We start from the raw sequence: 13,328 nt of genomic DNA, 5'->3' as shown, positions 1-13,328 counted from the left end.
CACCAAAAAGAACCGTGTCCTCTATGTTAAATATACAGAAAACAGAAATACATACAACTACACAAATTTACAGGAAGTCTCAAGATGATGGAAAAGAAGCAACAGTGGCACAAAAGTTAAATATACATAAAATAAATTAGAATAAACAGTCAATCTTTTATTTTAGATCTGTTTTTGAAACACAAATATAAATCTTCTGTAATTTAAACATCAAGCGGTGCAGGGAGCTCAAATCGGATGCTCTGTGACAGCCTAGAAGGGTGGGAGGTGGGAGAGAGGTTCAGGAGGGAGGGGACCCGCATAGACCGACAGCTGATTCATGCCGACAGGTGGCAGAAGCCAATATAACACTGCAAAGCAATTATCTGCCAATGAAAAATAAATAACTTAAAAAAATCAAGAGCATCTCTAAATTTTAAGTTTATAAATAGAAGAAGAAATTAATGGAGTCAAAACAAGAACTGAGTATCATTTTCTTAACTTCAGCACTGCTCAAAACCAAAATGCCCACATGTATACTCACATCCTTTTCTTTTTGAAGACTGTCAACTTTTTCTTTTAGCCGCTTATATTCAAAATCTAATTTATCGGCTTTCTTTGATTCTTCAGATAATCTATTTTGCAGTTCTACCACCTGGTATAGAAAGGTATCATTAATTTTTATCATTTGATACATTAGAAATTATCAAATTTCTTCTATGCATCTATGAAGATTATCTTTCCCACAGATACTCAAAAAAAAAAAAAAAAAGATAAGATACAGAAGCCTGACTCAATGGAGAGAACCTAGGTACAGAAATCTGCCTAGATACTATGGGTTCTAAAACCAGATCATTTGGAAGAACAAATGCTCAAACCTAGAAAAACCTACAGGACTTCCGTTTCCTGTAACACAGGTAACTGGACAGTCTGGAAGTCCTTTTAGCATGAAGCAAAAGAAATGATAACGGGAAAAAAAGTCCAATGGCATTGCTAAGCTTGCAAGAAAGTGTGGGAGGTCATCAGAGGCTAAAAACTGGAGAGCAGGTTTCTGAGGAAGCTACGGGCACTGTGAGATGCCACCTGAAAGTGCCAGGGGCCCAGAACTTTGCCATATTGGGAGACAAGTGGTGGCTGATAAACTGTCTTGGATTCTGAAAGATGGTGAGTCAGTAAACAGGTAGGTTAGGAAAAAAAATTCATCAGCTGGCAAAGTCAATAAGGAAACCTGCCTGCCTTAAAGTGAGTGCAACTTGAAAACCTGTAACCATAGCCTGTGGATACATGGATTTGTGTTAGAATTTTTGCCGCATGCCTTGTGTAGCAAACCCTAAGCCAGGCAATTAATTTAAGTCATCCTGGCTGGTAACACAATGGAAAGTCTGGCATACGAAAAACACAACACTGTCTGGAGGAACACAACCTCAACCAGGCCCCCAGCACTCTCAAACGTAAGGATGAGCGCAAAATCGCAAAGCACAAAAGTCTTAAAGAAATAAACTGCTAAGAACAACAGTCAGAAGGAAAACATTAACAGTACAAACAAAAGCAAAATAGTCAAATAAGCCCTCCGAGGAAGTAAAATTGGAGTTAAATACTTAAAGAAAATAAAGAAAGAAAACTAAATTATAAAAGGAATAAAATACCACCAAATATGATCATGCAGGTGTGACTAGCCACCAAAAGAGAAGTTGTAGAAAGAGAAGTATTACAACGAAAAATAAAATAACGTTAAGCTCCTGCTCCGAAACCAGTTCATGGGGTCGCAGAATTGGAGACGACTTAGCGACTGAACAAGATCAGAAACAGAGAGAACAAGTGTAATATTTCTATATTCTGTAGTGCAATTTCACCATAATAATTATAGGTGTAGAATTCTTTTTTATTTATTCTGTTTGTAATTCACTGTTAATACTAAATCTGATGTCTTTCATTAATTCTGAAAAACACTCAGCCATTCTTTCTTTCAAATAATGTCCTTCTATAATTCTTTCTGTTCTTTTCTCTGGAACTCTGATAAAATCATTTCTTATTTTAATTTACTACCCTTTAATCACATTTGTAGCTTCTTTGGGCTACATTTAACTTTCAGTAATTCTTCCAACTTAGTTGTATGTTGAAAATTTTCATAATGAAATGTTGTGGAAAAACGTATCCACCAAAAAACCCTACCAGCCATACATGGTGCACGGGGTTGTTCTACTAAAACATCTCTATTATACTAAGTGAGTATAATTTTGATGCCAAAATCAGAAGACAAGGAAAGCATGAGATAGAAAATTTTGAGTAAACCGTAGAGGTAAAATACTCCAAGTAAAACAAACCAAGTGAGTCTAACAATGTGAAACAACAAATAAACCTCCTATGCCTAAGTTTATCTCAGGAATGCAAGGATGGTTTAAGCACAGAGATCTATTAATATAATTCATCAGATTAACAGAAAGGAGAAGCAGCACAGGCGTCTCTTAACAGGTGTAGCTGATTAAATTCAACATCCACTTACGAAAAATACCTGTGAAATTAGGAATATAATGAATTTTGTTACTCTTAAGAAAAGGTGGCTACAAAAACCTAAAGCAATCCTTATAATACACTGGCAAAACATTTAAAGCACTGCATAAAAAATCAACAAGAAATGGTTGTCTATTATTACTGCTTCTGTTCAAGACTGTAGTAAAGGTCAGGCATGCTGATTAAGAAGGAAAAAAAGGGTATATGCTGTAAAAAGAAACAAACAAAGAAAGATTTTTATTTGTGTAAAATATGACTTCTGACAATAAAACTAACAGACATCATTAGAAGTAACATGGGAGACTTCCGTGGTGGTCCAGGGGTTAACACTCTGCCTTCTGCAGGGGATTCAGGTTCCATCCCTGGTCAGGGGGGCTAAGACCCCACATGCCTTATGGCCAAAAAGTCAAAGCATAAAATAGAAGCAATATCATAACAAATTTTTTTTCATAACAAATTTAATAAAGACTTTAAAAATGGTCCAAAAAAAAAAAAAGTAGTAATATGGGAATTTGACAAGATTGTAAAATCAGCATATAGGACTTCCCTGGTGGTCTAATGTTTAAGAATCTCCCTGCCAGTGCAGGGCACGTGGGCTCACATCTTGGTCTGGGATGATCCCATATGCTGCCGGGCAACTAAGCCCGTGCGCCTCAACCACTAAGCCCTGCTGCCACAAATACCGAAGCCTGTGCTCCTGGAGCCCACGCCGTGTAGCAAGGGAGGCCACCGCAAGGAAAAACCTGTGCACCTAATAAAGAGGAGCCCCCGACTGCTGCAACCAGAGAAGTCTGAGCCCCGCAGCCGAGACTCAGGGCAGTACATTAGGACGTGACACGAGTACCTGCTGTCGGGACCAATCGATGACCTCTGGGTAAGAACCCAGCTTCCGACGTGGAACACCGAACACGGTGGAAACAAGCCAGTGGACTCTGATAAGCCAGTGTAACTCTGCAGAGAATTCAGCTGCTAACAACGTTAAGAAACCACGCCACTCTTCTTACCTGTCTCTTATACGTCTCGAGTTGACTTCGAGCCGCGTTGGCTTTCCTCAGCTCCTCCTCTAGACTGACTGTGTTCTGCATATACATAGTATTCTTTTCTTCTAAGAGCTTAACTTGCCGCCTCAAATCACCTAGATCTTCTAGCTTCTTCTTGTATGATTCTACTTGGCCTTCTAGTTTAGACACTTTATCAGAAGAATGTCTAGAACGAGACGGGAAACCAGGAATCACAAACACACCCACAGTTGTAAAGCTGCTGTAGACAGGGCTAAACCAGGAAGATCGCCAGGAAGTAACACGTTCTAATGAAAATGACAAGACCAAAGGTTGAGTCCAGCTTAGTTTTCTGGGCAGGTTCAAAAGTATGACCAAAGCGACAGCAAAATTTGCAATGAAGAACATTACATAAAATTTAAGGAATGCAAGCAGGAGCAGGTAGTCAGAGTTCCATGCAGCACAAAAGCAAAATAAATTGTACGGTGTCCAAATAATTTGGCAGTTGGATGTTACCAGTGACCAGAGTAACAGCTGTTTCAGGGGAGCAGTGGGGGCAGGCGGTGGCGAATTCTAGTGGGTTAAGGAGAGAATGTAAATCTGACCCCGTGTAATCTACATCTGTTCTGGAGAGGAGGAGAGAGTAATACTGCTCTCACTTTTTCTAAGAAGAGAGGGACCGAAACATACAAATAGATGCTTGGGGGTGGGCTGGGGCAGGGGGAGATTCAAACGGGAAGAGAGGTGATAACTGACGTGGTACTGGTCCCTGCGGGGCCAAGGAGGGTTGAGACCAGAGCACCAGGATCAGCAGTGGACGGGAGGATGGGCACCAGTCTGCACGCAGGCAGCAGAGGCCAACAGACGGTGGGAACGCAGCAGACAGCACGCGGCAGGTCCACGGGTCACGGCCTCGTCCCTTGGTGCAGGGGACAACGTCATCCACCCAGACTGAAGCTCGGGAGAGGTGGGGGCAGGGGGACAGCCCGGTGAGAAGAGTTAGGAAAACTCAGAGCAGCCACGACCTAAGTGGGGGACAGAGCCGTCCACGGGTGGGCAGCAGAACAGGGGGCTGGTGAGGGGGAGCCCAGAGGAGGGTGAGGATCGTTAAGTCTGCGGGAGGACAAAAATGACATCACTATGTGATTCTCTCTATTCGTTCTCAGCATTTAAAGAGCCAAAGGGTAAGATACAGATGGTTGGAATGATCCGACAGAGGACAGGCTACACAGGCAGAACGGTGGAGAATCGAAGAGGCAGGGAGCGAGGGGCCCGCTGAGAGCGCAGTTGAGTCCAGCAAGGAAATGAGCCTCGAGGGGGAGACAGGATCTGAGCAAGTGGACGACTCATCAGCTGGATGATGCAGACTGACAACCCAGGAGCAGCAGAGAGAAAGCTCACAGCTACACAAGCATGGAGTGCTGGTCTGAGATGAATTCCTACTTAACCAACGTTTATATGCAGCACTTATCTGCCAGATACTGTTCCGAGTGCCTACAAACGTAAACTCACTCAGTTCCACATGTCAGCCTGAGTGGGCATGTGTACTATTTCCACTTTACAGATGAGAAATGGTTCCAAGGAGGTGAACCCCGGGGTCCTGGCTCTTAGACACCTTCCCGTGCTCAGAAACCTGATAGTGGGAACACTGGAGGCAGATCTGGGCTGGCGGATGACGGGTCTGAGATCCCACAGGGACGGGGGGCTTGGTTACCTAAGAACATCTATTTCATCCTTCAGAGACTGAGCATCGTCTGCCAGAGTGGTCAGTTCATCGTTCTGCTGCCGAAGTTCAGAGATCTCCTTCTCCAGCTCTTCGCAGCGTATTCGATAGTCATCTTTGGCTGCTTCAAGCCTGTCATTGAAACAAAACAGACCCAGAAAGAACTACTTACTAATAATTCTTCTTAGAACAGTAAAAGTAAGTTTAGAAAAATCAAAATACGTTCTTTTGGAACTTGTCTCCTGCTTTTGTGACCGTATGTTGTATTTCCAAGTTTTAACTATCCTGGAAACAGATTCTGCTATTCTAAGACTTGAAGACCAACAGGCATTACTCTACTCAGAAAGTTAGACACCAAGTGGTATTTTTCAAAATATATCAGCCATTAAGTTTTATTTTTAATTAGGAAATGAACATACTCCCTTTTGAGATTTAAAAAAATGCAGAAAAACAAAGAAGATAAAAATCATGCATTACTCTAGACAGGTACCTACTGTTAACATTTGTGGACTGTAACTTCCAACCTGACTTCTTTTCATAGATCTTTTCACCTCCAAAATATGGATAATATGGTTCCTAATTTATTTTAACTTGTTGCTGCTTTTTTTGGCTGAACCTCATGGCTTGCGGGATTGAACCCAGCCCCTCTGCATAAAGGCACAGTGTCCTAACCACTGGGCTGCTGGGGAATTCCATGTGTGCATTTGTTTTGCTTAATACATACACCCTTCCTTTGGATTTACAGGCTTCTCTCTCATGTCACAAATATTTATCACTGATTATGTATTTAATGCATAAAGATTCTTAGTCTTTATCCAATTCAACTAATGAATCTCACACTTCATAGTTTTTGCTTCTAATGCACAATTAGAATTTTTTTCTTCTATTTCATTATTTTCTGTTAGTATTTATAGGGATTCATTGTTTAACATTAAAGTTTCCAATTTCTCAAGAGACCATGTGGGTACATAATGCAGTGTAGGAATCTAACTTTTCCTGTCAAAATACCTATCAACCATTCCCAAACTATTTAACAAATAACTTAACCTTTCCCTATTGATTAGAAAATGCCACCTTTATCATACTACACATTTTTATATATACTTGGACTGGATTATGGATCTTCATTTGAGTCACTGGTGTCTGTATTTTGTTGCATGGGTACCAAGCTGTTTCCATTAGGGTAAGCATTAAAGTTTTTTCTTCTTCTTCGTTTATATACTTATGAGCAGAATTTTCCCGGTGATACTAACTAGTTATTGCTAGAAAGGCCTGCGACATAAGCAAAGGTGTCACATAACCCTCTCTCTCTTAAAATGTTTTTTGGTTCTGAGAACTTTTCAGTTGGTTCTCTTCTATTTTCAGGTGGACACACATATTATTTATAAATGATGGTCATTTATTTTTTGTCTTTCCAGTATTTTAATCTCATTTCTTTTTCTTATTTCATTTTCTAGGAAAGTAATAACAGCTAAATCTTGTATAGTCTCTATGTGCCAGGCAATATTCTTAAAATACTTTACATATGTTAATTCATTTAATGCTCACAAAAATTCTGGAGAGTAGACAAAACTATTAGACCATCTTAGAGAAATGGAGGTGTGCCGAAGGTTACACAGCTAATAAGGGGTAAAGCCAGGATTTATAGTGTCAAGAAAAAAGTCAAATTAGTATTAATAGATTAATATTCATCTTCATCTTATATTCTTAACTTTACTGATAATCTCACATACCAAGCTTATTGTTTATTCTTTCTTCTCTAACTTACAGATTGGAGGAGGCATAATACATTTATCTACTCTAGTAGATTGAATAGTTATTGTAACAGATTTAATATTGCTGGGATAAAGCTTATTTTTACTATAGCACTTGATTGAGTCTGCTACTCTTCTTTTCAAAATTATTTAAAGAATACTTATAAATGAGATGTTAGTCATTTGAAAATGACAGTAATAAACCCATTATGTTAATACCAACAATATATAGTTTGTGAAAAACAACTCTTTTCTAAAACTGATGAGAAGAGTGGCTATGTTTTCACATTCTGTGATTCAAATCACTGGTTTACTAGAACACAGCTGGATTCTCCTGTTTCTACATGCGTCTGATGTGAGGGTTTTTTGGCTGAGGTCCATGAAGGAAATCCAGTCTAACAGACATGCAGCTGGAAGAGAGAGGGCCTGAAGACCGCGAAAGAGTCCTCAGGTCACAGTCTAAACTGCGGCCGTAGACCATAGCAATGGACTATTTGTCTTAGGTTTCTGGGAAGACTAAGACTTTCTTAAAGTGTCCTTTTTTCCGGTCAAGGCAAACAAAACAAAACAAAACATTCACATTTCACTGGAGAAAAACAAAGACTGATAGATACATAACCATATTAAGTTAGTGGATAAGTAATGATACTTAATTTCACCCACAGTTTTAACACTGAAAATCTATGGCTAGGTAAGAAATGGGTCATGATACATTTTCTAGAAAGTCGTAACATAGTATTTTTATCATCCTGCCAAGTCCTTCCACAGAACACAAGTTCTGTTCTGTCTTGCAGGACACAAGATTTTCCTTTTCACCACTCAACTGCTAGTGGGCCCTCTTCCTTTTCGGCCCTTTCCTCCCCGAGAAGATGTGTTAGAGGATGACTCCTTTACATCAACTTGCCCTTTAACTGCACCTGTCTCTATAAACCCCGCACCTGGCCTTTGTCTGCTGACTGTAAACTGCCCTGGGAGGCACAATCTCTAAATTCCATGCCTGGTTAAATTTTTTTTTTTCCCCTTGGCATCTGGCCCTTTAAGAAGATACACTTAATTTGAAATCCTATCCCTGCAGTTTGTGATCTAATTTCCTTTTTTTGTTTTAAATTTAATTTCCAAATCTGAGTGAACTTAATCTTTCCAGTGACCATTCCAACTCACTCGCAGGCCCCTTTTCTAGTTCTTCCCTGATGTTTTTCTCAGTCTGACTTTAGTTGTCTCCAAGCACCTGGTGCCGTGGGGATGGGATCTGCTCCTTCCCTTCACCCACAGTCACGGTTCAGCTGGGGCGTTCTGTCTGCAAGTCAGGTTGAGGGTGAGAACTTTCTCAGATGTGTGCTTATTTCATGGTGTGGGGGAAGACTTTTGGGAACTGGCTAATCACAGAGTCACCTTGGTCTGCAGTTACCTGGAAGTCCTAACACTATACTCTTAACTGCAAAAGATATTACCAGATTTTAAAGGATCAGATCTGAGTGAGGGGTCCTTTACCTGAATGTTTCTTCTTGAAGCTGCTCTAACTGAGTCTGGAGCTGCAGATGCCTCCTTCCTGCTGGACTGTTAGGATCTTCTATAGAATCTGATTGATTAAGTCTTTCCATTAATACCTGGTTCTCTGCCAACAGACTACTCTTCTCCTCCTGCAGTGCTGCGACCTGTTAGAATGCAGAAAGACAGGGGTTGTTTTCTCCAATTACACTGGAATCCGCATTAATCACTTGTAAATTACCATTATGAATTGTGTGTGTGTTAGTCACTCAGTCACGTCCGACTCTTTGTGACCCTGCAGACTGTAGCCTACCAGGATCTTCCGTCCATGGAATTCTCCAGGCAACAATAAGGAGTGGGTGGCCATTCCCTTCTCCAGGGGATCTTCCCAACCTAGGGATCAAAGCCGGGTCTCCTACACTGCAGGCAGATTCTTCACCATCTGAGCCACCAAGGAAGCCATTATCAACTAAAGCCTGTTTTTAAGGAAGTACAAGTAATCTCCACTTAAAACATTTATATTATTTAGGAATATTGCATAGGCAGAGCAGTATGTAAAAGTCAGCAATAATTCATTTTTTAAATTTCATACTTGAAAAGATAATTCACCGAAGAAGACATGTAAAAGGCTTCACAGGTGGTTCAGCGGTAAGGAACCCACCTGCCAATGCAGGAGATGTAAGAGATGCAGGTTTGATCCTTGGGTCAGGAAGATCCCCTGGAGCAGGAAATGGCAACCCACTCCAGTATTCTTGCCTGGAGAATCCCATGGACAGAAGACCTGACGTGCTACAGTACATGTGGTCACAAAGAATAGGGCATGACTGAGCAACTAAGCAGATAGACACACATAACAGCAACTAAGTACACAAAAAAGACACTCATGATTAGTCAGTAAGGAAAAGCGAACTGAGACCATAGTGTTATATCCGCACACTCACTCCCACCAGGAAGCCGAACATTAGAGAGACTGGCCGTACCAAATGCCGGCAAAGATGCAAGCAAGTGGGAATTTAACATACCTGGTGAGAATGTGAACTATTCCGAACGCTGTGAATATCTGGTTTGCATTTTTCTAAAAAATTAATCATGGAACTACCACATGATGCAGACAGTTTACTCTAAGCTATTTATTTACCAGAGAGAAACAAAACATATGTTCACACAGAGATGCAGAATGTTTGTAGCAGTTTCATTTGTAATAGCTTCCCTGGTGGCTCAGATGGTAAAGAAACCTGCATGCAATGCAGGAGACTCAGGTTCAATCCCTGGGTCTGGAAGATCCCCTGGAGAAGGGAATGGCAACCCCGTTCAGTTTTCTTGTCTGGAAAATCCCATGGACAGAGGAGCCTGTCGGGCTACAGTCCACGGGGTTGCAAAGAGTCGGACATGATTGAGTAACTAACACAAATACAGAAAAACAAATATTTATCAACAGGTGAATAGCTAAGTAACAGCACATCCATAAACACAACACTGTTTGACAACAAAAGAATTAACTATTGATACCAACAATATGAATGAATCTCAAAAAAATATAAAAAGAAAAGAAACCAGGCAGAAAAAGAGTACAGTGTGTGTGACTCCTTTTATATGCGATTCTAGAAGATAAAGATAACAAGCTAATCCACAGAGAAAGAAAGCAGAGCCGGGGCTGGAAGAAGATGACAAGGGAACCCGTTATCCTGACTGTGGTGATGTCAACAGGCATCAGAATGGTACACTTCAAAAGTGGGCAGTTTACTGTAGGCCAACTACATCTCAAGAACCTGGAAAAGCAGAAGCCGCCTCCACTTCCAATTCTCCGTCTCCGCCTCCATTTCCTCTTGAACCTGTTCCAGCAGGGCTCCTGCCCCACCACACCCAGGACCAGCGGAGCTCTGCTTCCCACGGCTCCCCGGACACCTCCCTCTCCTGGTCCTCTCCACATCCCTGCCTTGGGGCACCCATGGCTTTTCCTTCCTAAATACACGATGTCTTTCAGTATCTGGGCTGTAAACACCACGTATTCACCGAGAGCTCACACGTTTCTATTTCCAGCCTGGGATCCCGAACTGGGCATCCCGTCCACGAGGCGTCTGACTTTAACCTGTGCAGGTGGGACTCTCCCCGCACCCCAGCCAGCCCGCCTGCCATCTCCCCCTCTCAGCAGTGCTAACTCTGTCCTTCCACTTGCTCGGTCAGGATCCGTCACACCTCATCCTCACATCCACGCCCACTCTTCCAGCAAACATTAGCGGCTCTGCCTTCAAACAGATTTCCACCACTTCTCACCACTGCTCAATTCTGATTGAAGCCAACCTAAATTTTCGCCAACCTAAATTGCTCCAAAGGCGTCTGAATCAGTCTCCATGAGTTGGCCCTCACCCCTGGTCTGTTCTCCACCCAGGAGCCATCAAAACCCACGAAAATAAAACTCGGATCACAGGATGACTCTGCTCGCAAGCCTGGAATGGCTTCCCCTTTACTGAGCCTTTCCCAAGTCCTGTCTGGCCTCTGTGGACGGTTCCCCTCTCCAGATCCACTCAGGTGTGCTGATCTGGACGCTCCTCCGGGGAAGACTGGGAGGCCAGCTCCTCCACATTCTTAGGATCTTACAAACTCACTGCCTCCACTGGCAGGCTTTGTTGATGACCCATCAGAACAAATTCCTCCCACCCTTCTCCCCAGAGTCTCCCTCTCTGCAGAACCCTTATCAGCACATGACAGACTGTATTCTTATCCTGTTCATTGTGCCTTCTTCATATGCACGTAAGCACCTGGGGGAAGGAATGTTTTATCCAGTTCTGTGTTTCCCCTCAACTTCACTGTATCCACAGCAGCTATGAAGCAAAGTGCGTGCTCAAAGTTTGTTGAATAAACGAATGAGTTTGAAATACCAGCTCTCTAATCTTGTCAGATTTCCATAAACACACAAGTATTTTCTCAGAATAGAGCAACAGCTCAATTCTATACCATGGGTCTATTTCTGTTCTTTTATTCTTTTTAAAATAAACATTTAAGGCTTTAAATCTTAAAAACTCATTTCTTATTTACTAATTTCTTTTTATTTATGTATTCATTTTAATTGGAGGATAACCACTTTACAATGTTGTGTTGGTTTCTGCTATAAGTGAGTGAGTGAAGTGGCTCAGTTGTTTCTGACTCTCTGCGACCCATGGACTATAGCCTACCAGGCTCCTCCGCCCATGGGATTCTCCAGGCAAGAATACTGGAATGCGTTGCCATTCCCTTCTCCAGGAGATCTTCCCAACCCAGGGATCAAACCCAGGTCTGCCGCATTGCAGGCAGATGCTTTACCACCTGAACCACCAGGGAAGGTTTCTGCTATACAACATTGCAAATCAGTTCATGAAAGTGAAAGTCGCTCAGCCGTGTCTGACTCTTTGTGACCCCATGGACTATATATGGTTCATGGAATTCTCCAGGCCGGAGTACAAGTTGTGCAGAGCTCGGCCTTTCAGAGCCACGGGTCTCGCCGTGGGTCCTCAGCCCCAAGTCTGCAGCACAAAAGCACCACGGACAGCACACTGAGCAATAAGCCGGCCTGCGCCACCACTTCACGCGTGACACAGAGGGCCAATCCCAGCACATGACTGACAGTTATACTACCAAGAGTAATACTTCTATTCTGCTCGTAAAAACAACCAATCTTACTATTGTGAATAATCTATGCATAGCTAAAATTTAAAACCTGTAAAGCAATTAATAGCACTTACACTGCGTGCATGCTGAGTCGCGTCCAACTCTTTGCGACCCCATGGACAGTAGCCCGCCAGGCTCCTCTGTCCATGGGATTTCCCAGGCAAGAATACTGGGGTGGGCTGCCATTTTCTTTTCCAAGGGCACTTACATTATGACCAGATGTTATTTGCTATATAACCCAACAAGTGTGCTCTCATCACAATTCTATCTGCATCCAAAGCAACGACCAACTATCAATGCCTTCAAAGTGAAATGCTTCTAGCAGAAAACATCACGAACTGAGCACCTAATACCCAGCTTCAGTAAGGATCAATATATGGCCAATTATGCACCACCTGGATCTCATCCACTCTCTCCTGCCCTCTGGTTTTGTGGTAAATCCAAGACAAACGTATTTTATTTCTTATTCTCTTTTTTATCTATGAAAGATTTCTTCAACTTCATTTGTAACTACTCTACTGGATTTTTATTTTGACAATTTTATTTTTAATTTACTTAAGTGTTCCTCTCAGTCTGAGGGGCTTCCCTGGTGGCTCAAATGGGAAAGAATCTGCCTGTAATGAGAAGACCTGGGTTTAATCCCTGGGTCAGGAAGATCCCCTGGAGTGGGAAATGGCACACCACTCCAGTATTCTTGCCTGGAGAATCCCATGGAAAGAAGAGCCTGGCGGACTTCAGTCCATGGGGTCACAAAGTGTCAGACATAACTGAGCGACTAATATTTCACGTGTTTCTTGATCTCTTTTTTCTTTTTTAAACAGCATCTTGTCCTTATTTGAGAGCTGCATTGCACAGGGGCACTAAATAATCAAAAAGAAAACTTTCCTATTACCCCACTTTCTCCACTTCCTCTAGGGCCAGTTTCCTATTCACCTTCCTGTTCTCTTTTTTGCCATGCATTTTTCCTCACATGCTCTCTGTCAATTAGAGAACCCGGAAAGGTCAAAATGCAAAGGGTCTAACCCTGCAGTACTAAGTCTATCCTCCCATACTCCTGTTTGCTTAACTCTTCAGAAGAGAGCCCTCCAATAGCAAGCCGGCTTCAGGTCAGGGTGTCTGCAGCGCGTGACGGGCATTGGGGGCGCTCTCCTACAGGAGACCCCATTGCATCTCGCTGCAGCCTTCTACCAGGTTGGGGTGGGGGCACTCCCTGCGGTTCTCTGGGGTTTG

At 42.4% G+C, this 13,328-nt stretch overlaps 1 protein-coding gene across 3 annotated transcripts in view; it reads right to left on the bottom strand.

The window, feature by feature from the left end:
* Nucleotides 1–13,328, bottom strand: part of HOOK3 (hook microtubule tethering protein 3) — an 85,397-nt gene that overhangs the window by 34,804 nt on the left and 37,265 nt on the right. For all 3 annotated transcript variants that reach the window (XR_010664573.1, XM_065946489.1, XM_065946488.1), the window contains 4 exons: nt 8,457–8,620; nt 5,203–5,343; nt 3,495–3,696; nt 524–634 (listed from right to left, as the gene is read on the bottom strand). Coding sequence is in view for 2 of the 3 variants with exons in the window: in XM_065946489.1 (XP_065802561.1) it covers nt 524–634; nt 3,495–3,696; nt 5,203–5,343; nt 8,457–8,620 (618 nt within the window). In the remaining variant the exon portion in view is untranslated. The remainder of the gene's footprint in view (nt 1–523; nt 635–3,494; nt 3,697–5,202; nt 5,344–8,456; nt 8,621–13,328) is intronic.

The sequence above is a fragment of the Muntiacus reevesi genome, chromosome 10 (genome assembly GCF_963930625.1).
Source record: "Muntiacus reevesi chromosome 10, mMunRee1.1, whole genome shotgun sequence".
NCBI lineage: Eukaryota > Metazoa > Chordata > Mammalia > Artiodactyla > Cervidae > Muntiacus > Muntiacus reevesi.
This window is presented reverse-complemented; position numbering and strand designations above follow the sequence as displayed.